General features: G+C 52.0%; 8 protein-coding genes across 8 annotated transcripts; 5 read left to right on the forward strand and 3 right to left on the reverse strand.

Annotated features, from left to right (window-relative positions):
• The first annotated feature begins 545 nt into the window (after nucleotides 1-545).
• On the forward strand, nucleotides 546-2,464 carry SODALDRAFT_352250 (P-loop containing nucleoside triphosphate hydrolase protein). Its single transcript, XM_028613586.1, has 2 exons — nucleotides 546-957; nucleotides 1,015-2,464. The coding sequence occupies exons 1-2, from the start codon at nucleotides 631-633 to the stop codon at nucleotides 2,296-2,298; spliced, it is 1,611 nt and encodes a 536-aa protein (XP_028464030.1). The 5' UTR covers nucleotides 546-630; the 3' UTR covers nucleotides 2,299-2,464.
• SODALDRAFT_335301 (zinc finger protein) lies at nucleotides 2,375-4,701 on the reverse strand. The gene is made up of 2 exons (XM_028612420.1): nucleotides 4,446-4,701; nucleotides 2,375-4,328 (listed from the first exon to the last, which is right to left on the reverse strand). The coding sequence occupies exons 1-2, from the start codon at nucleotides 4,583-4,585 to the stop codon at nucleotides 2,750-2,752; spliced, it is 1,719 nt and encodes a 572-aa protein (XP_028464031.1). The 5' UTR covers nucleotides 4,586-4,701; the 3' UTR covers nucleotides 2,375-2,749.
• Nucleotides 4,702-6,057: 1,356 nt separating this feature from the next.
• Nucleotides 6,058-10,910, forward strand: SODALDRAFT_345667 (ubiquitin-protein ligase E3A). Its single transcript, XM_028613213.1, has 3 exons — nucleotides 6,058-6,630; nucleotides 6,736-8,993; nucleotides 9,099-10,910. Exons 1-3 carry the CDS (start codon nucleotides 6,410-6,412, stop codon nucleotides 10,562-10,564), a joined length of 3,945 nt encoding a protein of 1,314 aa, XP_028464032.1. The 5' UTR covers nucleotides 6,058-6,409; the 3' UTR covers nucleotides 10,565-10,910.
• Nucleotides 10,645-11,844, forward strand: SODALDRAFT_362002 (hypothetical protein; the record flags this gene model as incomplete). The annotated part of the gene is made up of 6 exons (XM_028614422.1): nucleotides 10,645-10,689; nucleotides 10,851-10,924; nucleotides 11,078-11,299; nucleotides 11,420-11,520; nucleotides 11,661-11,673; nucleotides 11,793-11,844. 6 exons carry the CDS (start codon nucleotides 10,645-10,647, stop codon nucleotides 11,842-11,844), a joined length of 507 nt encoding a protein of 168 aa, XP_028464033.1.
• A 232-nt stretch (nucleotides 11,845-12,076) lies between these two features.
• SODALDRAFT_335303 (hypothetical protein) lies at nucleotides 12,077-12,598 on the reverse strand. Its single transcript, XM_028612421.1, has one exon. It carries the CDS (start codon nucleotides 12,442-12,444, stop codon nucleotides 12,229-12,231), a length of 216 nt encoding a protein of 71 aa, XP_028464034.1. The 5' UTR covers nucleotides 12,445-12,598; the 3' UTR covers nucleotides 12,077-12,228.
• An 828-nt stretch (nucleotides 12,599-13,426) lies between these two features.
• SODALDRAFT_380561 (hypothetical protein) lies at nucleotides 13,427-15,339 on the forward strand. The gene is made up of 11 exons (XM_028615113.1): nucleotides 13,427-13,509; nucleotides 13,608-13,780; nucleotides 13,873-13,889; nucleotides 13,991-14,018; nucleotides 14,088-14,201; nucleotides 14,455-14,498; nucleotides 14,672-14,725; nucleotides 14,805-14,841; nucleotides 14,916-15,036; nucleotides 15,118-15,194; nucleotides 15,271-15,339. Exons 1-11 carry the CDS (start codon nucleotides 13,485-13,487, stop codon nucleotides 15,310-15,312), a joined length of 732 nt encoding a protein of 243 aa, XP_028464035.1. The 5' UTR covers nucleotides 13,427-13,484; the 3' UTR covers nucleotides 15,313-15,339.
• Nucleotides 15,340-19,102: 3,763 nt separating this feature from the next.
• On the reverse strand, nucleotides 19,103-19,710 carry SODALDRAFT_215050 (hypothetical protein). The gene is made up of 2 exons (XM_028607298.1): nucleotides 19,272-19,710; nucleotides 19,103-19,141 (listed from the first exon to the last, which is right to left on the reverse strand). The coding sequence occupies exon 1, from the start codon at nucleotides 19,518-19,520 to the stop codon at nucleotides 19,281-19,283; it is 240 nt and encodes a 79-aa protein (XP_028464036.1). The 5' UTR covers nucleotides 19,521-19,710; the 3' UTR covers nucleotides 19,103-19,141; nucleotides 19,272-19,280.
• Nucleotides 19,711-22,347: 2,637 nt separating this feature from the next.
• SODALDRAFT_362007 (hypothetical protein) lies at nucleotides 22,348-24,041 on the forward strand (the record flags this gene model as incomplete). The annotated part of the gene is made up of 10 exons (XM_028614423.1): nucleotides 22,348-22,373; nucleotides 22,431-22,508; nucleotides 22,588-22,683; nucleotides 22,792-22,807; nucleotides 22,886-22,963; nucleotides 23,134-23,211; nucleotides 23,332-23,353; nucleotides 23,437-23,630; nucleotides 23,807-23,859; nucleotides 23,954-24,041. 10 exons carry the CDS (start codon nucleotides 22,348-22,350, stop codon nucleotides 24,039-24,041), a joined length of 729 nt encoding a protein of 242 aa, XP_028464037.1.
• Nucleotides 24,042-24,952: the final 911 nt, after the last annotated feature.

Below are 24,952 nucleotides of genomic sequence, written 5' to 3' on the forward strand. Positions count from 1 at the left end.
TATTCTTACCAGAGATTATTTACTTATGCCCTCTTACGTATAGAACCGTTTCGTCTTATATGATAGTATATAACCTATCACGTAATAAGTCAGCCCTGATCTGGAACGGTTTTACGACATCTTGCCTAGACTAGTATAGCTAAAGCACTAAAACTGATCTTCCGGACCTGTAAAATCCGAATCTTAGCCTGTTAGACTCGTATAATCGAGCCCTGATACTACCTTAGATGGATCTTACCTGCGCGGAACCGGATATAGGGGTAACTTATTAGCCTGTGGTTATCTGAAGAGTGAAAATAAGATTAGGTCTAGCGGTGGCGTTATAGTTATAGTAGTAGAAAATTTTTCCTTATAGCTTATTGGCTTGTTATTACGTTATAGACTTTTCTTTTACTACTAGGGTATTCATATATACGAATATGTACTACAGCGTACGGGTGTTTTTTTCGTGCCTATAGAGTGTACCTACTAAATTTATGGGGACTTTTTCGAGTTATTACAGTGTCCCCTGCGGCATGCGGTATAGACCCCGAAACCACGAAACCAGGACTCGAGCTCACTCGAACGAAGTCTCACACCTCGGCGCCTGATGCGAGAACACTCATATTCTAGAGACATGATCTTTCTACCATGTTGACTAGGCGTGTCACTATCCCCCTCGGCGGTAGCCGCCCCCGTTTATGGCGATGGTGCGAGGGAGATACTCTCTCTCAGGAGCCCTCTCGTCGGGGATTTACAGCATCAGCACTGAGATATCCGCGACTTAGACCGGGCGCGAGAGGAGCACTGGGCTTATCTGCACGCTCTACCGGAACCCCCCCTGAAGACCCTTGCGTCTCTGAGTCGCGCCAGCCTGATATCCATGGTCTTGACAATGCAGCGGTATTACGACACTCGAGCACTCCGGGTGAACAGTCGGCATCCCAAGTCGAGCCAGCCCGTAGTGCCGAGGAGACTGTGAGTGCTCCCCATTAGCAGCTCAAACAGGACACTGTATATTGACGGTTCAACAAGACAAAGGCCAGACCTGCACCTGAAGACAAAGAGGTGAAGAAGAAGCAGAAGAAAATTCCGCAAGGTATCCTAACGAGCGCCCATGACATCTGGCGCGCCCAGTCTATCTACCTCGAATCATCTTATTTTACCCAGAACCCAGTCACACCCGTCGCAACGTCCAAGAAGACTAGATCTCCCCCATCGGTGTCATCTTCTCCGTCGCCAACAAAAGCGGCCCCTCCCAGTTCAAACCTTTTTCTCACCACCTCTCCCAGTCCCGTCCTCGCCGCCTCAACGTCCTTCTTCACCTCGCACCCTTCCACGTACCTCTACTCCGCCTCCACCCTCCGGACCCACCGCCGCAACTCCGCCGTCCCAGAAGTCGCCCTCGTCGGCGCCTCCAACTGCGGCAAATCGTCCTTCCTGAACGCCCTGGTGCGCAAGCCGGGCCTGGCGCGCACCAGCGCCCGAGCGGGGCATACGACGTCGCTGAACGCGTACGGCGTGGGGCCCGCGCCCTCGGCGAAGGAAAGCGCCAGGATGAAAGCCCGGGTTGCGAGCACGCGCGGGGAGTCGGTGCCCACGCACAGCATGGTGCTGGTCGACACGCCCGGCTACGGGTTCCGGAGCCGGAAGGAGTGGGGGGAGGGCATCGTCGGATATCTCCGCGGCCGCACCATGCTTCGTGCCGTGGTGTGTCTCGTGGCTGTCGAGAAGGACGGGGTGAGCCGGCTGGACCAGGACGTTCTGAGGATGGTGGCGTCCTTGGGGAGGAAGGTGCTGGTCGTGTTGACCAAGGGGGATAAGCTCGCTCGGGACGCGATGGCGGGGAAGGGCAAGGACGAGAAGGGGAAAACGACAACGAAAAATAAAAAGAAGAAGAGGCAACCGGAAAAGGAGGAGACGGGCAAGGACAATGAGGACAATGCGCTGCATGCCTGGACAAAAGAAAAGATGGATGACGCGGCGAGGACTGTAGTGAGGGCGTGCCGCGATGTCCCGGAGGGCGCGTTGGTGCCCAGAGTGTATCTCACGGCCGCCGACATGGACAAGGCGGATGGGTCCTGGAAGACGGATCCTCAGGGCGGTCATCGCGGCATGGCGGGTGTGAGGCTAGCCATACTGGAGATGGCTGATTTATCAGCACAGGCAGAGGGCCGAGGTAAGGGAAAGTCGCAGCCGAAGGAGAAGAGAGCGGAAGACGTTCCGCCCGAAGTTCGCGCGAAGGAGAGCACCCCTGAGGTGTGGGGAGGAGAGACAATTTCGTTCGAGGACCTCGAGAATATGTATCGGTCGAAATGAGACGGTCTCACTCTCAACTCATCTCACGCTCTCTCCCTCTCTCGACTTGTACGATAGATGTATGAAATGAAGCATTGGGTAGGGGAGTGTTGATAGTTCCGAGATACCCAAGTGTATTTTTTTTCTTGTTCTCTACGTTAACACATATGATATCTTCTAAGCTGCGCAACAGGACATGTTGGTCGATGTTGATCACTGACGACTGATGACCGCGTCAAGTGCAACATCCCAGAATATCGTTCCGTGAGAGTCTTCATGCCGATCAACCAGTTACATCCATCCATCGCATAGAACAAAACAGAACAGTGACTTTCACATGATCCTATGTTTTCCCGTCACATCCATGCATGTCATCCCTCCTCCATTCATGCATCTCATAACCGACATGATCCCAGATACCGCCAGAACTCCGTCCATATTCCATATCCCGTAGCCGGAGACTTGAAATCGTTCAACCACCCATCTGGTATCTGTAGTAGTAGGTCTTCTGGTTGTTGAGCTTCTTGCCGTATTTGAAGTCGTTGTGCTTCTCACGCTGAAGACGCATTGTGCGACCCCGCTTCTCGGCCAGTTCGACCTCCCGCTTCTGCGGCCCAGTGGCTCCCACCATGCCGGCCGCGTCTCTGCGTACCACGGCCCGCCCGTTACGAGCATTACGAGCACTACCGTCGGTCCTCGCCACACGACGATCCTCGTTACCTTCCGTCTCCGTACTTTCGCCATCGTCGTCACTCTGGCCAGCAGCTTCGATGGCCAGGCGCTCGGCACGCTCCTCGGCCGTGGGATAACTGTGCAAGTTCTGTCGGTAGTACCGGTTTAGGGATCGATGTCCCACTGATTTGCCCGATGGGAGCTGCATCTCGTATTCGTCGTAGAAAACGGCGTGGGTATGCCTATGCGCGTGCGAGTGCCATCCGTCTGCTTGGTGGTGCGATCGGGGGTCTCGGTTCGTATGATGAGGGTGCTTGCCAAGGCGTTCGTACTGATGGTCGTGACGCTCAGCAGGCACCGCCGTGAGATCAGCCGAATCGAGAGAAGAGGCCGAGCTATCCGTCTCCCAACCATCTTCGCCCTCCACGACGTCGTCGCCGTCCTGGTTGGTGAGCTTAGAGGCAGCGCGCCGTCCTCCAAGCTTAGCACCGCCCTTTTGTTGCCCTTCCCCCTCTTCGTCGGATACGTCACCGTCCGAGTACGTACTCCTGAAATCGTAGAAGTCGCCAATGTCTAACTGCTCCTCCTCGGTGTCAAACGGAAGCTTGCAATGACCCTTGTCCCGCATGTGCGTCTGGACCGCAAAGGCGGTAGCCTTGGTCTTGAAGCAGAACAAGCATTGGTGGCCTTCGTGGACACGTTCTAGGAGATGACGCAGGAGACCTTCCAGGTCGACCAAGTACGGCTTCTCCGGGATGAACATGCCGTGGAACCGTTCCATGTGATGGGCACTCAGTTCCATGGTGGGCGAGGTGTAATTGCAGAAGATGCAGGACTTGACGGTCCAGTCCAGTTCGGGCTTGGCAGAAGCCACCGGGGTGGCGGCACCGGACTCGCGGCCGTCGCCGGAGTCGGTTACGGATTCTTTTTGATCCGGCTGTCCCTGAGCCGATGGCCGAGGATTGGAAGGTCGCTTCACGGGCGAGGGACGCCCCTGTTCCCTGTCCTCAATGTTGGCGTGCTTCAGGCCTTCGACGACTTGAGTGAACTCTTCTTCCACCTCGGAATCCAGGGCAGCATCCTTATCTGCGATAATGGGGTCGCCGAAAGAGAAAGTAGAGCTCATGACACTGGCGTCATCCGGGATGCCAGCCCTCCGGTTCATGGCAGCCACTCTTTGTTTGTGTTTCTGGCTAGAGATGTGGTTTTCGTAGGCGTTCTCGCTCGAATACGTCCTTTCGCAGGCATCGCAAGTGCGCTCGAAGAACGCCTTTTCTGCTGCGGCTTCTTGTGTTGCTCGGGCTTGGAGGACCTTCTCGTTAAAAATCTCTGATGAGATGGGAGGGAGAGAGGCGACTCGGCGCTTCAGATTGTAGCGGCTGGACAGAGAGTCCGGTGCGTTAGCTGGAACGCCCACATGAAATGCAGCGGGGAAGGAACGGACGAGCGAATCTGGGAAGTCCTAGATTGAACAAGGGCGAGCTCTCTATACTTACTGCCAATCGCTCTTCATATGACCCCTTTGAAGATCGATATTCCTGTATGCAACCGCACAGGTGTTGCAGGTAAAAGGGTGCGAAGCGGAATCGCCGGCGACGGCAAGGGAGCCAAGGGCCGCCACATCGAAGCTGGCCATGATGAGGGAACGGGCTGTCGCGATGTTACGTTGCTTATGGAGGCAAGGAAGATGACACAGTTGGCTGTGAATTCGTTCTGCGGTCTGCGGAGAGCTGGGGTGTAAAATAATCCGTGATCAACAATCAAGTTGATTGTTTGAAGGGAATTTGAAAAAAAAACGGTGCAGGAGGGGAGTTCACCATTTACATCAAGAACAGGCTATTTCTGCTTGTAGGCAGAATTTTAGTGGGCGCGATGGCGGGGTTTATCGTTATCAGAGGGGGGCGTTAGCTGAGGGTACCTAAGGTTCAGGTTGTGAGTGGCGGCATCGATGAACCGGGCGAGTGGATTGGTCATCCCGGTGTTTTCGGAAGGTACGGTCTACGGACTGCCTTACGTCACAATACACCTCTTTCGAAGTCTTTCGATGACAAGAATGACAGAACCCATCTCGAGGTACTAATACTGGTAACGTAGTAACGTAATGGTAGACTCGCAAGAACGTCTCGTGTCCATTTCTCTCCCGTAATTTGCATCGGACAGTACGTGTAGTGTAAATGCCTACCCGTTGACTCTTCTCGTGCCTATAGCGGAGTATAACTTCGTATCAAATCTTCGTACGAGGATGGGCTCACAGTTGGGATGAGAGATCTTTGATTGGCCTCTGTTCCATAAGGTAGGTACTGGGCGAAGTACACCACCAGCTTCCCTCCTTGACTCATCGATACATAAGGTAGGTAAGGTACAGGTATCTGACCTGTAGATGGGATCTCGGGAACCTTTGGGACGTCAATCTCTAGTACCCGCTGGTCTGTCTGCCTATAAAAGACGGCGAGATAATATGATCATCTACCCATCGTATCTTAGCACAGAAACATAGGGCTTTGGAACTCGACTACCTAACACCGTAGTGGTATCGAAACTACAGGGTCCCACGCCTGCGAAATATTTGTACTTCGCACTGCCGTTGATGATGATGAGGACAAAGATATATGTCGACAATTCCGGCGTGGTGTTTTCTATCACCGTGCGATCTAATAGTACCTTGCTCTTCTATGTTCTCTCCTCGAGTTAGATGACTCTTTTTGTTCCTACTGCTTCACTGCTTCCAGGATATAAAGGTTCAAATTCCTGCTAAAAGGAGTTGAGGAGTCCATTCCACTACCTGCTTCGTGACTGAATGCATCTTCCCTTGAACTATGGGTGGCGGTTGCCAATGTGGACGGACCATGACCCCCATATTATCGCCGTTTCCAAAGCCACGCATGATTATGTCAGAAAACCCAGCCCAGTGTCATCTACCTTGAAGATTCTTTATACACACTGGGTGAGTGTAGAATTTTACCACCATTTCACACAGTGTCCATATACAGCCGTCTACACGGTTAAGAGGCCTCTTCTGGGTTCGCTCCCGGTGCACGAAGTACGTGTACAACCTGAGACAGCTGTACGTTGTATCTCGTACACCTTCGAACTTCGAATCTCGAATGTCTCTTCCTGGATCCAGGCTTCCCGCCCTCTGTTATACAGTTTTGTAATCTCCTTGACAAGAACTTCCTCTCTAGCGAAATTCCCTACTTAGCACACATCGCAAGCGCTTAACTCGTTGAACTGGGACCATTTGCCAGTACCGACAACACCATCGCATCCCACCCCCTCCGTCCGCCAACTGGCTGCTCACAAATCATCGGGTTACGCTTGCTTCTACCTACTTCGTACACTCATATCCTCCGCGTCCGCCAGTTCTTTCCGTCCACGCATCTCCGTTTTCTCCTTGTCCTCCTACCCCGGCGCTTTATTCCCGGGACATTTCTTCCTCCGCTTGCTTGACGCCCCGAATGTCATGACTCTAGACGTCAGCCGCCCTGTGCAGGGCGTGCCGCCCGACCATGTTCGCGAAGCCGATTTTTTTGCATCACTCTGGGAAGCGGCTCCCTTCGCCCGTCTCCCCTCGGACGCCCCGGCCGAACTGAAGGACCTGGTTCAGGACCTTGATAACCCCAAGCGCGTCTATGCCATTCACCGAGCTAGTCGCCGTCATAATTTCCAAGTGCTTGTTGAGAGGTACGTTATTCCCCATCTCTATTCCCAGGCTGGTTTGTCATGGGTCTGTCCCGTCGCCCGTCGGTCGGCCCGAGGCCATCGTCCACTAACCTCACACACACGCAGATACATCGCCCAGCTTCGCTACGGATGCGACTCCGACTTGTGCACTACCTCGACTTGCTTCACCTGCCGCCGTCGCACTGTTGGCAAGGCCCCGATTCGACGTTATAATCCTACCAGTGCAAGAATCCTAGCTGTCTACCTCGCCAGTCAGGACAATCCCGAGACCGGCTTTTGCCCCTATCTCAAATCACTCAAAGAACCGCCGGCGGCTCTGAATTCTCTCGTCTTCTCGCCGAAACGTCCGACTTCACCGACTTCACCCTTTAGCGATCCCTTTTCACGACGGCGTGGTCGGAGTACCACGACACGGAAGAACTCGGTCGCGCACAAGTTGCCGCCCCCCCATCGAGCCACGGCAGATAATGAAGAGACGGGAGAGGAATGCGGTTCGAATTCTAGCAAGAACCGGCCTGGGCGGACCAATTCGACATCTGGGGGCAGGTTATACATTGATTCGGATACCGGCGACATGCAGCCTTCGTTCAAAGTGACAGAGAGGCCTATTAGCAAGGACCATCGATCTTTCTCCGCAAACCTGTTTAGCACCCTCGCTTTCAAGATGATTGAATGGTTAACTCCTACTGGCCTCGAGTCTATGTCTCGGAAGGTGGACGAAGCGCTGAAGGCCGACGCGGATATGAACGAGTCTTCCAGTGTGGACTGTACGATCTTATCCACCCCGACTGCTTCCGATAACCCGACTTCTCTGTCGACAAGTAGGCCTCATTCGGAACAGGGCCGAGATATGCCACCACTACTTGACACAGCTCAGAAAGAGCCGTCCTTCGACTCGAACGCGCCAGAGCGACCGACGCCGACGGTACCAACCCTGCCCCATTCGACGAATAAAGACAGACCGCGCCGTAAATCGAGTGCGAAAGTACGGGCTGCATGCAACACGACCTCGTCAAGGAAAGTATCCGTCGAGACCATAGGCCCCGGGTACTCGGACGGACCGCCTCCGACCGTCTCGTCACCGCGCTTGAATGGAGCTGTGACGGATAAGGCTACACGTCCACCGAAGACCCGTGCGATACCTGACGTATCCCCTTCGTCCTCTCTATTTGACGAGCTTCCTCCCCGACCCCACGAAACTGCGCCATCTGGTGTTCCGAGGTCTAAGGCAGACTCTACAACACACAGCGGCGTCGAGAACGGGGTTGGTGATGGCCAATTGTCTCGGAGCCCGGCACCTGCGACGACGAGACAAGGCCAAAAGGCCAGAGTCATCTCGCCGCCAGAGAAGATGGAGCCGATCGAAGAAACGCTGCCTGATGGCGTCCTTCCACAATCGCTCAAGTTACTGAACATGGACCTTGTGGATTTCGTCTGTGACGTATTGCAGGACGATGGCACCTCGGAGAAACATCTCTTCGAACCTCCACAGATCACGGGCTCGTCTCTGGGGCTCGTAGAACGGCCTCGGGCAATGCGCCGAACGAAGGAGCGTGCATCTCCCTACCCTAAGCGGCTGAAGACGCAATGGAAATACTTCATCGAGCAGAGCTTGTTTAACGTCCTGAGCGACCCGAAGAAGCTCATCGCATCCTTTGCTCAGAACGGCGAGCTACTCGATTCTCATTCCCTGTGGTACTGTATGGTCAGGCTGACAAGAGTTGCGCCGACGCTGGTCTTTGATGGTCTTTGGATTGCGGCGGCTAGTCTGTTCGGACCTCCGAAGTCTCTCCAGTCTCTACGTTCCCCTACGACCAAGGTGTTCATGAAGCTCGAGAAATCACTCACCAATGTCGAAGCTGGACACCTGACAGCCATTTGCCTTCATGCTCTTGTGGCGGCGGCGCCCCTCGTCACTGACACGAGGTCGCTCTACGAGATGTCGACAATCCGGTCGAGCGGGTTAACGCTGGCGGGCGGTAGCACGGCGGCACGTCTCTGTCTGCAGTATCATGACGTCTTTTCCGATGACCTCCTCCTTCGACTGGCCAGGCGCCTTTTCTTGGCCATATCGGCTCGGCGATGCTTTGCGGAGATGGCAGTTCCCGTTGAGGAAGCCTCGGACCGATCGGGCGACGATCTTGACGCGCTCCGGCCTCTTCTTGCACAACTGGAACTCGTCGGCATAAACTCCGTACCTGGCCTTCAGGCCACCCAGGCAGAACGCGAGTTGCACGAGGTCAGGGCGCCGACCCTTCTTCTCGACTGGGCCAAAACGGTCATTCTCGACGAATGGGATGGGAACCCGGTCATCTCCTTCAATAGCCCTTTGGGCGGGGCCTTGACCCTCTTGACGGCCATGTGTAAGTTCTCCCTTGACCGAGTCGATCAACTCAACCATCACCGACACGCTTTCTAGCCGTGCCCGTGTCTCCTTCCTGAAACATTGACTAACGCTTTTGTCACAGATGAGAAACGACAATCGCTACTCCTCGGGGATTTGCAATTTCGTATCGACTATTTTGCCGACCGTCTGGACTCCATCGACGTCCCCGTGGCTTGGCTGTCGCACAACCCATCCAGGCGGAGCAAGCACCTGCTGGACTATCCCTTTATCTTCAACCCGTCTTCATTGGTGTCATATTTTCGCTCTATCAATCTGGTACGGATGAGCCAAAGCTACGAAGAAGCGAGTTCCTTACAGACCAGGATTAAAGCCATTGTTACTCGTGACGGGCTTATCAAGAACGCCCACCACAGGCTGGTTCTCCAGGAGATGATGAGGACTGCATCCAGCAAGTACCTTATTCTAGAAATCAGCAGGGATCACGTGGTGCGAGATGCCTTCGACCAGCTGTGGCAACGTGAGGAGCGAGAACTCCTCCGACCCCTCAAGGTCCATCTGGGCGAAGAAGATGGAGAAGAGGGTTTTGATTCCGGAGGCGTTCAACAAGAATTCTTCCGCCTCGCCATGGAAGAGTGTTTGGACCCCGAGTATGGCGCTTTCGCCGTGGACGAGCGGACACGTATGACATGGTTTGTCCCTGGTTCCCTTGTCCCGACTTGGAAGTTCGAGCTTGTTGGGATTCTCGTGTCTCTGGCTGTATACAATGGCTTGACGCTGCCCGTCACATTTCCAAAGGCACTCTACCGGAAACTCCTCGGTGAGTCCGTGGACGAGCTTCATCATATCGCGGACGGCTGGCCCGACCTGGCCAGTGGTCTTACGGAACTACTTGAGTGGGACGAAACGCATGGCTCGGTAGAAGACGTCTTTGTCCGTACGTACGAGTTCTCGGTCGACATGCTCGGGCAGCCCATCTCTCGGGAGATGAAAGCGGAGTACACGAGCTGGCCGCAATTGGCTACGATGGGCGACGAGTCGCGCACGGCGCAGAATCCCGAGGACGCGTCCCTCGTTACCAACGAGAACCGCAACGCCTACGTTAGCGACTACATCCGGTACTTGACCGACGTGTCGGTCCGGCCCCAATTCGAAGCTCTCGCTCGCGGCTTCCGCGCCTGTCTCCACCCCAAGTCGCTCTCCCTCCTCACGCCGGGCATCCTTCAGTCCATGGTGGAGGGTGTCCAGGAAATCGACATTGGCGAGCTGCGCAAGTACACGCGTTACGTTGGCTGGGACGCGAGCCACCGCGCTATCCGCGACTTCTGGTCGATTGTCAAGCGGTATGACGAGGATATGAAGCGGAAACTGCTCGAGTTCGTCACAGCGTCGGATCGTGTCCCCGTGGGCGGGATGCGGAATCTGCAGTTCGTGGTGCAGAAGAACGGCGAGGAGGACGAAGGCGGGCACCTTCCCACGGCGTATACCTGCTACGGCACGCTGCTGCTACCGGAATACAAAGACAAGGAGGTGTTGCGGGAAAGACTCGCCATGGCGCTTAACAACGCGAAGGGCTTTGGATTCGCCTGAATTGTTTTATTTTTTATTTTTTGCTTTTCCTTTTTCTCCTTTTCTCTTTTTCTTCTTCCTTTTCTTCTGGTCTTGTCTCCATGCTCCGGAACAAGATCCTGACAGCGATCATCTGGAAGCGCCCTGTATTTTATAGATAGCTTGATCATTTAGTCTCGAAGCGGGCGTTTTGAAGCGGATGGGAAAGAAGCTTTGAGATCCCATGCTACGAAGTAAATGTCATATTGAGTGCAGCGACTCTTAAGACCATGACAAGAACTGAGCTATTCGTTTTGACTCTTCATAGATGTGGTATTCAGACCCAGTCCGTGATCTACCACGCAGCCGCGAATACAAGTGCTCCAGCAGCTTTCGTCAAACGTCGACTTGAACCCTCCGTTTCGCCACCGGTCCCTGACTGGTTCCAATTCCTAAAGGATAACTCAACTTGTACCAACATCCTCCTCCAAACGAGGCAGAGATACCGTGTATATTCAGACAGTAAAACCTATTATCCTCACGACCAGGACCAAGAGTCTGCGGCCATCACGTTTGGACGTCGAGGAGCGTCCTGTCCTGGGGCCACTGCGAGCGGCAATCCAAAGCCAATCCCATTGAATTTTCGATTAGAGACCGCAAATGCCCAATACGTCCCTCCTCTTCCAATTCCATGACATTTCAGCCCGACATGCCGGTTAAGTGTCTCAGGTTAAACGTACCACTCCCTATGACCCTCCTCGCCGCTAGCCTCCATCAGTAAAAAAGGGGGCTATGGTTGTTTGGGGGCGGGGGGGTTTTCTTTGAATTATTAGATGGAAAGGATCTATCTATCCACGAGACTGAAAAGATCTTGACGTGGCCGACTGAGGACCCAAGGTTAGAAATTGCTGTTCTGTCACGAGAGCACATCTCCCACCCCTCTTCTCTCGCGGCAGATTTCCGGCAGTTGATCGACAACGTCGAAGGGAAGAGAACCAGTGAGTACGAAGTAAAGAATTTGAGCCGCCGGGGTCTCAGGATAATTGGACGTTAAGGGTCCCTCCAACATCCCCTTCGGGCCTTTCTTCGTCCCTTGTTACCTACCAACCTACCATACGCATATTTCAATCCATCTCAGGCAATAAAGGCGGGTTGGTTGCGGATATACTTGTCAGGTTAGAGTAGTGATAGTCGCCCCCGTGATTATTGTTGCGGAGTGACTGGACTTAACCGGTCCTCCCGGGTAGATCGTAGATGAACCATTAATCAGCGTTGTGCTGGACGAAGACAAACGAACAAACCTTGTTACCATCCTTTACTAATTAGTGGCAAAGAAATACCAACCTATTAATTACACGTGGAACGGTGGTGCTCTTGTCGCAATGGGGATCTTCCCAACTCAGTAACCGGTGAGGAATTCACTGCCGAATCGGGAACAATCAGTTGACCTCTTTAGCACGGATATATATCCCTTTGCCACACTGTCTTCCCGGCCTCGGCCCTGTATTCCGGTGCCACGGTAATTAGGGGAAGCATGTCAGTAAAGCTCAGGCCGCGTAAAATCCCATGTCTAATAATTATCTATTCGGACGAGTGATTTGGATTCATAGGGTATTTTGGGGCCAACGGAATATACGGATGCGCAAACACCTACGCTCCGCGCCCTTGGGATCGTATCCAAATTTCTTATTTCCCCATGACCAGATTCAATTGCCTTCCCCGCGTTCCCAGAGGAAATGTTTCCCCGTACCCCAGACACATGCTGACAATTCGAAAGGGCGGGCTGGTGTAGCCCATCCCTTCCCCCATGCGGTGTGTCCGCATTGTTGGTGACGGGTGTTGGTGACGGGGTGTCGGGCCACGAGGAGAGAAGTCACTAAAAAATAAAAACATCCGAGGAGGCCCGGTGCTAAGTACGACATTTCGATGCGGTCACCAGATGTGTCCAGCATCTGGTATCAGCGTATATATCCTTACGCGTTCTCACGCGAATCCCCCGCGGAAAAAGGGGGACGAGGGCTACGGCTCTGCGTACCTAGTCTATGCAGTAAACGGCATAAAATAATGCGAAGTAATAGTAAACAAACAATAGAAAAATGCCGTAATAATCGGGTGATAGGAATTGCGAAATAATTCTATCTTGTTCGCTGCTTTCTACAGGACAGGGCAGTTCGTACGCCCTCCAAGCCCTTTTTATTATTTTTGTTTCCATCTTGTGCGACCGATGGCATGCTCCCCTCGTACGCCTCATCTGGCGGTGTGCGCTTACCCGTGATGCAAAAAGCGATACTTTGTACACCTGGCCAGGCCGACGCGACGCCAGTGCTGCCGGAGCACTATTATTGAAGGGTATTCCGTACTTTATTGCTACGGATATACATACCTATCTAGCTACCTAAACAGTTTATGGTCTATCTACTTCATAACTAGGTAGTTATCAGGAAAGTCAACCCCAGGACGCAAGTGTCCCAGCCTGCCAAAAATCGGCTTGAAGTGAAGGGAAGAGTTTTTCTGACAAGGACCGGCCTCGCTCTCTCCCTTCCGCGCTTATTCAAATAGGCACGATCTTTCTGAGTATACGACGTGAAGATATGCGTATGCCCAGCTCCGTTATCGGCTGCAACAAAGTTGACGTCCTGCGCCTGAGATGCCTCCGATTGCCGATTCGAGTGTATAGGATGCTGTGCAAAACGCGTACGGACATGCTCTTTATCCAGGTCGTAATCGTAATTAAGCCTACGTTGTAAGCAAGCCAAGAGACCGGGGGCGCGGGGAAGATGCAGAATTGCAAGAGCTTTGGCTTATTAGTGGCGTCATACAACAGTGTTACCGCCTTGTCTACCTTTTGATGAGGCACGACGCTTCTTCTCCTATGTATTGTCCTGCAGCTAAAAATGCCATCCGAGTTGTGCCATCCAGCCGACGAGAAAGAAAAAAGGAGAAAAAAAATATAGGAGTTGACATGGAAGAGGGAAAATCTGCCGCTCGTCTGAACCAATCTTCCATCTTCCATCTTCCGCTTCGGAATATCCCATCGGCTAACCAAGCAGCGTGATGATCATGAAATTTGCCTCTGCTTTGTGAGTCTCTGTAATTCCATACCATGGAGAGACCCTTGTCTGGCAGGTGCGGCAGCAAGCTGGCGGACCGAGACCCGGGGAAAGGCCCCCCTTCTCCCCACAACAACAACAACTCCACAGGCCTTCGTCTAAAGCCTCGTGGTCCATCCTACTGGAGGCACTCCGTGTCTTGATTGCCGTAAGCTTTATTTCTCTAACATTATCCCTTCCAGGCCCCTCCATTGCATAAGTACGTTGTACGCCCTGTCCCGTGGACACCCCTGGTGCCAGACTGCCGGAGAGGCGCAGTGGCCGGGGGCCCTTCCCTTTTACCCGGTCATTTAGCCGGGAGGCACGCGAGCCGACATCTCGCTCACTTCGACAAGCGAGCCCTCTATTGCATAAAAAGAACCGAGCCTGCTCAGACGATCGTCATTGTGCTTTGGTGCTGGCTTGGACTTGCGAACTTTTCTGAGTCTGTGTCCACCCGCTTCTCTTTCCCATAGGGGCTAGGAAACAGACCCAAGGATTTCGCGAAGAGTTGTTTTGATATGGAACAAACGGCCTTTGGGCAGCTGAATGCTCTGCCTCCGAATAGACACTATGTCCCTATCTCCTTTGTACGATATTCTTCCTCTCCGTTCCCCGCAGTCCGTCGTTTCGTTCACAGATAGATCCGCGGGTGCCAAAAATACATAAACTCTATGAACAATAATGTACGAAAATATAAGGTATGGATCTTGGCGTTGGTATACCTAGGCGACGCTGCATGCCGATCTTGTGTCTACAATGTGCTATATATATGTGTGATGAATCCTATTATTCGCTTCCATACATTACATAACCATGGAGTCACTGCAAACTTGCGTCCAGGATCCTTGTCATTCTCACAATTCGCTCCCGGTGGTATGGAAGATGTAACGGAAGGGAAAGACTAGGAGTACGGATAGCCGAGTAATCGAAATGGAAAACCAATCGAGATGATATTTTGATATGAGCGAACGCATCTCGAGCCAACAAACCCCTAAAACTGACAGCCGTTTTCCACATCAGCCACTTACCCAACTTACTCACTGACTTACTTAGTCAGCCAGATCGTCAGAGATGATCGTCTGGGAACGCTGTACCAGCATCTCCTCACCAAGTAATTACCTGCGCCACCTCGGTGTGATGAAGGAAGCACTTGGGCCCTGCTCGAGACAGCCCTGATAGGTCATTCACAGGCTTTTGATTGGAGGAGAATCATCTCAATCTTCTGAAGTGGCCCCCATAGGAAGAAGACGTCTTGCCAGGGCGATGTGGTGTGTGAGCTGACAGGGGGGCTCCATGATTAGGCACGGACCGAGACGGAAAAGGATGCAGCTGAAATTTATCACTTTATGATGGAAGTTCTCGCAGGTCATCTGTTCTCTTCCCCCCCGGCCCCTTCCCCCATCTCCCACGCTCCGCGGCGGCGTGATAACGAGATAATTAGCGACGCCCGTGGCTTTCTGCGCTTGACAGCCCCTTGTCCATTAATTATTACACGTACTCCAGCTGTCAACCGGCTGCACGAGATCATGACCGGGGAAGGTTCCCCGGTGTGGGTGGAAAAGAAGAACATGGGGGCCAAGGTTCTCTCTAGGTAGGTATGGATGTCGCTTTTGCTGACCACATTCTATCGGATCTGGCACGTAATTCGGCAATTAGGATGCGACTGATAGTTTGGAAAGGCGGAAAGTATCAGTATGAAACCTCGGTAATGAGAGCGAATAGCAGCCAAAGCCAAACGGTCAGTTAGAAAACAGAGAACGTTGTAGGGTCGCGTAGATAGGATCACGGCACAGCATGTAGTGTAAGACTGACCTGGGAATTACTCCGTAATAAGCAGTTTATTATGCTGTCGTGACTATCGCCTCCCAAGACATCGGCCTTCAAAACTGAATTACACGAGTGAGAAGCTGCTGTTGTTAACCTCTTTTTGCCGTATCGCCAGCAATTAGACGGGATCAGGACAAGTGAAAAGGTAGTAGGTATCGGCGGGAAGACGCATCCTCCGATACTCTACTCCGTAGGTCATCTGGTTGCCTTTTCTTACCGAACAAGAGCTTTATACGGTACCGGTAGCAACTCGTGGAACAGCAGAGCGGCAGTCGAGGCCCCATGGGGAACTCTGGAATCGCTTACGTGAGCCAGTACCTTATTCTCATCCCGTTGCACACGTTTCGTACTTCGTACATGTACCTACCCCTTCACATCGCGGCTTTGCACATCCACGACCAAGACGCACTCAAGATAGTAGAGAGCCAGGACTCAAATGGGTCGTGAATGATATTCTCTACTATTCTGGACGCCGAACCAGCCTGCACGTACATTAAGAGAAAGCACGGGTGGAACACACGGCCACACTGTGTGCAACGTCCTCTCTCTCGTACCATGTACGCCGATAAGATCCTGTAGAGGCCTCAACCAACGGCAGCCTGCGTGTCAGTCGGCTTTGCTAGGCGAATGGCTAAGGTTGTTAATTATTAGTCCCTGGCAGACGAGCTTCTAGCCTGGCTGCTGCCGGCCGAACTATTTCGGATCGAACGATACAAACCCGTTCCGAATAGTTAGCCGAATTCGTACGTACAGAATCAGTAAGAGACCGTACTTCGAGACTCGACCCTCCAAAGGATCGCCCCTTTAAATTCTAGCCGGCCCCATACTTCCCCGGATCTCTAATGCTTAATTATGCCTTTGGATGCGTCAGGCGGGGCGGAGAGGAGACTGACTCGGGTCTTTGTCGATTTTCTCTCCCCCCGAGGACACGGGTTCCGGACTTTGCGTGACAAGCCATCAGACCGGGAGCTGACGTTTCGTCGTGAACAAGTTACACAGAGGTGAGACGGACAGTATAAATAGAAATATACACCGAATCATACGAAGTACGACACGGAATGAAGGCTATAGACGTTCTTTAAAACGAACGGGGTGGCCGTGGTATATAGTATTTTTTAAGAGTTCATCATATTTCGTGAACGTGGGGGATACCGAGGTCGCTTAGATACGATAAGGTAAGACCGGAATACACGAAGTACCTAGCACTGACTAATAAAATCGCGATATGGCTGGAGGAGAGAGGTTCGACAGGGAACGTCTTTCTCTCCACGAAGGACTGTTGCGATAGCTGGGTGCAGACCACTATATAGCTACTAAAAGTACCTATACTAGTAGGGATTTCCCTTTTAATGTAACCGGTCACTTTTAAATCTTTATAATTTTATATAGAAAAGTCCATGCTTTTTATAGGGCCCTACTAGGGCGCCCGTACAGATGAGTATTTTGCCCGTAATATGGTGGGGCCGCCAAGCATGATTAGTGACCTAAGTACCAGCCCATTTTATATGTACACTTTAGGTACCCAAACACATAGATACAGCACCTTTTCTAACTTATCCACCCACCCGTCTTTTTCGCACACCATCAATTAAGGCACCAAAATAACCCACGATAGAGCAGATTATAATAGCTAAAGAACGACCCTGCGGCTCTTCTTAAATAGTAGGGTTATCGTGATAGTTCGCGATAGTTATTATAGTGGTTTAGTGCTTCGGTTTGTGTTTGCCCTTTAATTGACTCTCTACTCCTGTATCTATGTGTTTAGGTACCTAAAGTATACATACAAAATAGGTTGGTACTTAGGTCACTAATCATGCTTAGTGGGCCCCACCATTTTACGGGCAAAATACTTATCTGTACGGGCGCCCTAGTAGGGCCCTTTTAATATATCTAGTTATAATCTACTCCGCTTATTGTCGCGATACTATTGGTTTATTCAGGCTCCGCAACACGTACACTTTAAACAATTAAATAGGGGTTAGAGTGTACGAAAGAAAGTAGGTCGCGTCGTCAATGCAGAGAAGCACGCCAGAAGGAGAGAAAGTAGGGACTTTTGGGGGCCGCTACGACGGGGCTGGGCCCAGACATCCCCGGGGGCCCCACGCGCTAAAATGCGATATAGACAGGGGTGAAATCACCCACGTTTTTAAAGGTCACCCACGTGGTCTCTCCTTCCTTCTGCATGCACAGGTTTTATTAATTAATTACTTCCTCAACTTGCGGCCGTTGTCATGGGGGGAATACCGTTATACCAATAAAGCAGGTACGAATGAAGAGGTGTCTGCTTGGCTTAAAAGTCGTCACCCATGGGGTTCAATACCGGTAGATGTAACCACACGGGCAATCAAGGTGGAAGGACGGTATTGGAAAACCATAACCTCCGCCCACCGTCCACGAAAAACGTCGAGACAAACCTCGGCCTAATCCAATCTGACCTAAAAGAGTGCCCTCGAAGCACACGCCCCGGTGTGATCACCGTCAACTATCAGTGCGAAGTACGAGTACGAATATAGATAGATCTCACAGGCGGCGAAAGGCGGGTGCTGACAATGGAAAGTATCTCCCACGCGCCAGGAATCCACCCCCGCGCCAAACGGTCGCATCTTCCGTCCGATGATTGTGAACTCTGGGTCATAGGAGATAGAAAGTTCTGCCCACTCTATGAAGCGGTGGTGTCGAATTCTCGTAAGAATGACGATGGCAAGTAGTATTAATAGTCAGCACGCAACGGTTCTCAAAAAGAACAGAGTGAACACCATCTCGCTCCCCGGTTAGCTAGTAGGTTCGCTACCACCGTTTTACGGCATCATCAGTTCGGGGCGTGCCGTGGGCATCTGACCCTGATGTAACCCAACGTTTCGATCTCCGCGGCCCCTGCTTAATCTCGGATCGGCTGCAGGGCCACCGTAGGCACACGAAATTGTCGCGCAGCCCCATTGTGAGGTTTGAATTGAGATGAAGGCATGAAGGGGGGGCGGTTGGGGGGGAGGAAGGGGGGGGCGGCGGGGGGTGTACTTTTGAAAGTGTGAGGGAGGGAAGGGAAAGCATGAAAATTCGTAAACCCAAACTCTCTCCGCCCATCCTTCCCCTCGTCCCTGCCCTCCCTCCCTAATAGGTAATAATAAAATAAAAATAAAAAGCGGTACATGGTAACTTCCGCGAGATACCTCTCATCGCATTTCACGGCAGTTCTCGCCACGGCAAACAAGCCGTGTTATTCAACCATTCACATGTAGTCACATGCAGCATGCCAGCGCTCGTGGCGTTTTCTCCCACAGGAGAGAGAGATGAGGATGAGGGAGCTAGATGGATTGAAACGTGTACAACGTATTTCGGAGACGGCAGGCTGACAGGCAAAACGGACCGATGAGAACCTTGCCAGGGAAGGCCAGAGACCAAACAACCACCCCATGTCGGCATGGGACATTGACGTTACTGTTATTCGGGGTCTGGTCCGTCCGACCTCGGCCTGTACATTCCTAGGTACATACGCGGTGTCGCGTGGCATCTCCATCGTCTCCCGGCTCCTCGGAAAGAAAAGATGGAGAAATAGAGCGTGAACAGTGCTTCTCATCCGTTCTTCCCCATGGGCACGCTTTCTCCCCGCGTTTTCCAGCGCGTTGGACCGGTAGCAATTCACTCCTGTCTATTTGGTTCCTCCGCCCGAGTGCTTCCAACAGGTTCATTGCACGCACGTGGACTACGTCTTCATCAGAAAACGACCGGACTCATGTATGGATACAAAAAGATCCCGGCGGGTGAGCCTAACAATACAAACGCGCATTTTCGCCCTCCCTCTGCACGTTCTCTATTAGGCTGTGGTCACGTACTTATTTGGCTTACAACGTACCTACCTTGTACCCCGAGTAGGTGCCTGCGAACAGATACGAGAATGTCCAATGGAAACGGTGGGAATCTCTTCTAGAGCCTTGAGATCGGAACCTCCTATCTTGCTCCCTCCCTCGTCCGATCCCGCAGGCACGCAAGAGGCCCATGAGGTCGGGAATCGGCAGCCAGCTTAGCTTACGCCTCCATATATCCAGCACCTCTGCCCACCCAGAGGTGTTGCCCTCTCTCATCTTCGCTTTCGCTGCCAAGTAGGGGTAATGGTGACCGTCGGCGGCCGTAATGTAGGTGCGGACCAAGTCGGCACGGCCGCCACATCTCCTTCTCTTATCAAGTGCTGCTTGTTGATACTTGAAGTAGCCTCGATTCTATCAAGTGGCGCTCAAGCACATGCGTTCTTTCCGTGATAATGGAGATGAACGAAGTAGAGGACACAACCGAGCTTACATATTCGTGGGGCTACCTATTAGGTAAATGCCGACTAATTACTCGTTTTTTCCGGCCCGACCTGCCCCGCCCCCTAGATGGAAGTTTTCTCATTGCATGCTGTAAGAGGTTGCAGCTTGGCTCTGTCGCGATAAATGCATGAAAGCCGATACAAGCAACGGACTGGTATTGGATTGCCATCAATTCCGCCGTCGCGATCCTTCTTTGCGACGTAGCAGAGACGCATGCAATGACCCAATTTGGCCTCAAAAAAGAGGCAACAAAGGCAAACAAGAAGAGCATCCGCTTACCTCCTCCGTACCAGTCCACAGAAACCAAGGTATCCCAGAACGGCAGACCGATTTAGTTTACCTGAACGGTCGGCATCTGTGTCCCAACTTTGGCAGTGACAATAACAAGCCCTACACGTGTAGTGGCTTCGGCAATGGAAAAGCGATGGTGACGGCAACGGCAACGGAACGCACTGGCACCGCCCTGTCCCAGAATAGCTAGGCGGTCAGACTGCATGGGCACAGCGTTGCTATTCTTACCCCGCTGGGAGGGATGACCTGCAGCGAAGTTGCGGGTGCAAGTAAACGAGGTACATGCGTCCGTTCTGTAATACCAATATCCGAAAACAGATCTGCTCGAGTAGGAAGATCTCCCGACTAATAAAAGAACAGATCGGTAGGTCGATTATTGGCATGCTGACAACCAGGTAAGAGCTTACTAGAGCAACTTGCAGCCGGTGAGCCAATGGAGGTGTGGTGTCTATACCACCATCGTCCTTTGGCAAGAAAGGTATTATAATAGAGTGGTACCGATACAACTGGGTTTGGGTTATACCGAGCGGTCTCTGTCACACTCTTCTTATGCACGTCTAACAATATACAAGGAGTCATTGCCACAAAAGGATGTTAGGGGCTGCAACTGTAAACCTCCAACAGCCAGACGAAATGGGATAGTTAGCTGTAAAGGCAAGTTTGGAGCTGAGTAGTGTGTGCCAGAGAGAAAGAGTGACAATCACAGGTGGGAGTTGGTGGGAGTTGGTGGGAGTTGATGGGAGCTAACGGTCAGAACAAAACGGTGAGTGACAGGTTCCATTCCGAAAGACGAGATCGGTGGCGATGGACGGTGCTGTTAGACTGCCAGAAATCAAGGATTGCCCCGGATGCTACGGCCTTGACTGGACTTCCCCGTGCTTGACTGGCGATCCGACTAAAGGCTTGTCCAGAGACGCAATGTCGCCAGTAATTATTTGCGCATCCTCGAACTGGATGGCTAGCGCAGCAAGATTCGTAAAATAAGCCACAAGAACTGGGAAGCCCGCTGGTCGTAGAGTGGCATCGTCAATGTGGATTTTCAACCCGGCCTGTCTGGGGACACAGAAATAAAACCGCGCAAATATACACGTGAAGTGTCAGACGAAGCCCTGAGCGGGGGAAAGACGTCGATACGCCTATGGTGTATATAGGCGGTGGGTGCGAGATTTAGAGGGAGGGAAAAAGTGCTCCAGGGAAGCTCCTAGTAAAGTGGATGGGACGTTGGTACAGCGCATCTGTACGTGAACGATGGGATGTGTCCACAAGCGTATGGGCACGAAGCCATCCCTCCCTCCCTCCCTTATAGGTTGGTACTTTAACTCGGGGTACGGTTCGTACGAGAAGTATGGATCTGGAAGTTGTCGATCGGATTTGTCGGCACCCTTGGTGAGGGCGTCTAACTACCTCTCAACCGGGAGAGCATCCGAAGCTTGTCTCCAGGGTCCATCTGGGGTAAATCGATAAATGGCTCGGTGGTATTGCTCCCGACCTGAGAACGGCTCAAAATTGGGGCGAACGTCAATTTGTCGATAAATTTGTGTCGTCGCGCTGTCAGAACTAAAACTAGCTGTGGGGTTCAACCGATCGGTAGGAAAAACTTCGGGACAATCAATCATAACCGTGAAGCAGGCATGCGCGAGAAGGGCCGTAACGGACGGAGGCATACCTATAATTGCCCGGCGTACCTTCCTGACAGGTGTCTCCCCAGCGTTCTAGACCCGCAGCTAGCGTGACCAAGACCTGTCAGGGAGGAGGAGACGGCCCGTTCGAAACCTGCCGCATGTTCCACATTCCCTACCTACCTTACCCTAAGGTAATTACTTCGTAGTTTCTGGCAGGTCCTTCAGCGTTATTGTTACGGAGTATTCCGTACAGAGAGTAATTCATTGCGCTCCGTCCTGCATCAACGATGGTCGTGAGGAGGTAAATACCTTAGGGTATTACCCTGAAGCGCATTAGCTCAGCAAGCAGCCACGAATGCCGAGGGCCTGCCACGGCCCGAATGCCGAATGGCCGCTCCAACGCTTTCTGCTGAAAGAACGGCATGAAAACGCGGCAACACATGGTCACCGTTAATACATGGAATCGTCCTTACACCAATTTAACTCCGCGGAGCCATCTCCCAGATGAGGTTTGTATCTTCGCACGAAGTAGACGAACATGGTATTTTGTCAAACATAGCAATATACCTACCTATACAGCAGATGCACCAGCCAGGGCCTTCTTGCCAGGCATGGGAGTAAATGGTTAGTGACGTATCTCGCCCAGGAGCAATGTGCGATCGCTACCGTAGATCTGAGTCAAGCCAGACATGCAGGTTCGCACCTCTTCTACAAAGTAAGTACCTCTGCTCCAAGTGACGCGATATCCAGCACATCACTCTATCGTTTTCAGACTTCCGACATGGGCGTCTCGGGCCAACAGAAGCCATACCTATACCAACACGGATGCCAGCCTGGCCATCTTTCCCACGTGGTTACTGGTAATACAAAGAAATCTATTCGTAGATCGGGAGACACTTCCCCGTATCCCATCCTAACTGGGTTGCAAGGGAGAGAAGTCGTGTAAACGCGATCGAAATCAAGGGAGCGAAGACGACGAGGGAGGGCGGAAGCCTGACAAAGCCTGACATGGTGTTTGCTCTCACGTGAGCTTCGTCTCCGTCTTTATGTATGCCTCCCTAAAAACATCCTGACTTTTTGCCCATGGCCTCCTCTTGTAAGCTGGTAATTATTTGATACAATGGACAAATTAGGCACGAAGGACATCTTGTGTGTACCTGGTTTGCAGACGGATGGAAGAGTCCTTGAGACTGCATTTAGTAGTACGAAGTACAGCCCTGCGGATAGAGCAAGTCCGAGGCCACTCCTTCGTACACGAGGTACTGCGCTGAGTACGTAGGCCCCACAATCCCAGAACAACGGAACGTGGCCCATAGTAGATAACCCCTCTATGTAGGTATGGATATGATGTCGTATGAGACAAACATCAGAAAAACAAAGCAGAATTCATGAATGAATGAAAGACAGGTCTAACATGAAAGCAGACTATGTCCGTACGGAGTAGGTTCTGTTCGGTTTCTTTCGCGGTCCTCGAGCTAGATCCCACTAGAGTTCACGGGCATTTGTCGCATGGTCTCATGCTAATGGACGTCGTCCATGACAACTCTCCCTTGGTCTGTTTGTACATGCTGGAGCAAAGACCTAGTCTACCTAGGTAGTAAGGGTAGGAGATACGAAGCAAGGCAGCGTAAAGAAGAAGCTGCATCCCAAGAGTACCTTCAATTCCACGAAAGTTGGGAGACAATGAATACCTAAGTGAGACCCGAAACTAAAGCACAAAAAAAAAGAAGAAGAAGAAATGAAGCCGAGGACATACGATACGGATACCTACTTCGTAGTACAAGTATATACAACGGATGGGAACGGCCTGGTTGTGCCCCGCATCCCCGGAGACCCGGTCTGGGGGCTCTGTTCCTCCGTGTCTGACTCCCCGGCCGGGGAAGCACATCCGGCGAACGATTCTCAAAATTCCAAACAAAAACCTGTCCTCGGGATTGGATTCCCTCCCAGCCACACAACACCATCCATGCAGGTACGAATAAGAGCAAGGAAGGGACAGGACGACAGGTCTAGATATTGATCGCTTGCTTGACGCTTGGTGTAATTATACGCGTTTGCGCATCCACCACTCACTAAGGTACGGAGTACCACTATTTCCTACGAGTCAAACATTCAGTAGCCTGTGGTTTGTCTCACGAGCTGTGACAGCAAAACGAATTCTCGCCCACCGCATCCACCGCAGCCAGTCAAGCTATTCCTCTGTACAATGCGAGAGGCTCTCCAACCCTATATCCAATAATCGTGGGTTAATTATTGCAGCGAGGGACTTGAAGGTACGTGACATGATATATCCAGCATCGCGGGTCAGGTACCTTGCGCATGGAATATGATGTGTCTCTCATCGCGACACGGAATGAATGAATGCGCGGGAGAGAGCCGCTGAATTGAGACGGCAAGACTTAGACCACTGCAGCATCGGAAGAGACGGGAATGCTGAGTCTCAGATATTCCCCTACATTGTAGTTGGTTTTCGGGCAGTGCGGTATCTGCTGGATGCTCGTTCCCTCTATTCCCACGCGGTCACTTATCCCATTCCCCTATACAAAGCGCAATAGCGTCTAAAGTCAGGCCAGATAACAACTACCTTAGACAATAAGTAAATGCTATTTTAGCATAGCTGAATGGCATGGCAGTGGTCTGTTGTTGCATGGTAGTATCCTGAGTCCCGTGTTTGTCCAATCTCTGCAGGCACGAATACGGGAGTTCTGGGCATAAGGTGAGGTAGACAGCTTTCTTTATGCCAACCTACTGGTTCCTGGAATTGCCGGCATATCAGCTGCATGATCGTACATGCTCCTTCCTCGCTGGTTGGAAACACCAGCCATTGGCCTTAACATTCTTGCTCTCGCATTTCTCCCTGATGTCCACTCTAAGGGTATGTTTGGTGGTGTATGTGCAGGTGATTGCATCTTGGACATCCTCTCACTGGACTTGGGGTACTCCGAGATGAGAATCGTCGAAATGGCGTGGGACTAAAAGGGGTAGGCAGCACTACAAAGTATAGGTCAAAAATTGGCCAGGTGACCAGTGTCTAAGTCATTTCGGGAAACATGGCTTAATGTTGTCTACCTTTAGGTATTCCGTAATCAACAACATGCAACATACACAACTCGCTTTTCATCACTTCTCACTATCATGCCATCATCCTGGGTAGCAAAAGAGGATATACTCCTCCCGTCCCCGTACCTTTTCCCGCCCCCCTCCCCATGTCTTACCCTGTCTCGCCCTGATTTTCAGGCCCCGTTTGCTTTGCTTGTCCCTCCCCCCATCAAACGCTCGTGCTACTCCCCACAC

The sequence above is a fragment of the Sodiomyces alkalinus genome (assembly GCF_003711515.1).
Source record: "Sodiomyces alkalinus F11 unplaced genomic scaffold SODALscaffold_9, whole genome shotgun sequence".
Classification (NCBI taxonomy): Eukaryota; Fungi; Ascomycota; class Sordariomycetes; order Glomerellales; family Plectosphaerellaceae; genus Sodiomyces; species Sodiomyces alkalinus.

What these genes read in the sequence shown, in the direction of transcription:
- SODALDRAFT_352250 (XM_028613586.1), top strand. Translation starts at nt 631, where the DNA reads ATGTTGACTAGGCGTGTCACTATCCCCCTCGGCGGTAGCCGCCCCCGT. An exon ending in CCCGTAGTGCCGAGGAGACT is followed by an intron (nt 958 to 1,014) that starts GTGAGTGCTCCC and finishes CGGTTCAACAAG; the next exon opens with ACAAAGGCCAGACCTGCACC.
- SODALDRAFT_335301 (XM_028612420.1), bottom strand. Translation starts at nt 4,585, where the DNA reads ATGGCCAGCTTCGATGTGGCGGCCCTTGGCTCCCTTGCCGTCGCCGGC. An exon ending in CATATGAAGAGCGATTGGCA is followed by an intron (nt 4,329 to 4,445) that starts GTAAGTATAGAG and finishes CTCTCTGTCCAG; the next exon opens with CCGCTACAATCTGAAGCGCC.
- SODALDRAFT_345667 (XM_028613213.1), top strand. Translation starts at nt 6,410, where the DNA reads ATGACTCTAGACGTCAGCCGCCCTGTGCAGGGCGTGCCGCCCGACCAT. An exon ending in TTCCAAGTGCTTGTTGAGAG is followed by an intron (nt 6,631 to 6,735) that starts GTACGTTATTCC and finishes ACACACACGCAG; the next exon opens with ATACATCGCCCAGCTTCGCT. An exon ending in GACCCTCTTGACGGCCATGT is followed by an intron (nt 8,994 to 9,098) that starts GTAAGTTCTCCC and finishes CTTTTGTCACAG; the next exon opens with ATGAGAAACGACAATCGCTA.
- SODALDRAFT_335303 (XM_028612421.1), bottom strand. Translation starts at nt 12,444, where the DNA reads ATGTCGTACTTAGCACCGGGCCTCCTCGGATGTTTTTATTTTTTAGTG.
- SODALDRAFT_380561 (XM_028615113.1), top strand. Translation starts at nt 13,485, where the DNA reads ATGGAAGAGGGAAAATCTGCCGCTC. An exon ending in AGAGGGAAAATCTGCCGCTC is followed by an intron (nt 13,510 to 13,607) that starts GTCTGAACCAAT and finishes CTGCTTTGTGAG; the next exon opens with TCTCTGTAATTCCATACCAT. An exon ending in AATCATCTCAATCTTCTGAA is followed by an intron (nt 14,842 to 14,915) that starts GTGGCCCCCATA and finishes CTCCATGATTAG; the next exon opens with GCACGGACCGAGACGGAAAA.
- SODALDRAFT_215050 (XM_028607298.1), bottom strand. Translation starts at nt 19,520, where the DNA reads ATGAGAGAGGGCAACACCTCTGGGTGGGCAGAGGTGCTGGATATATGG.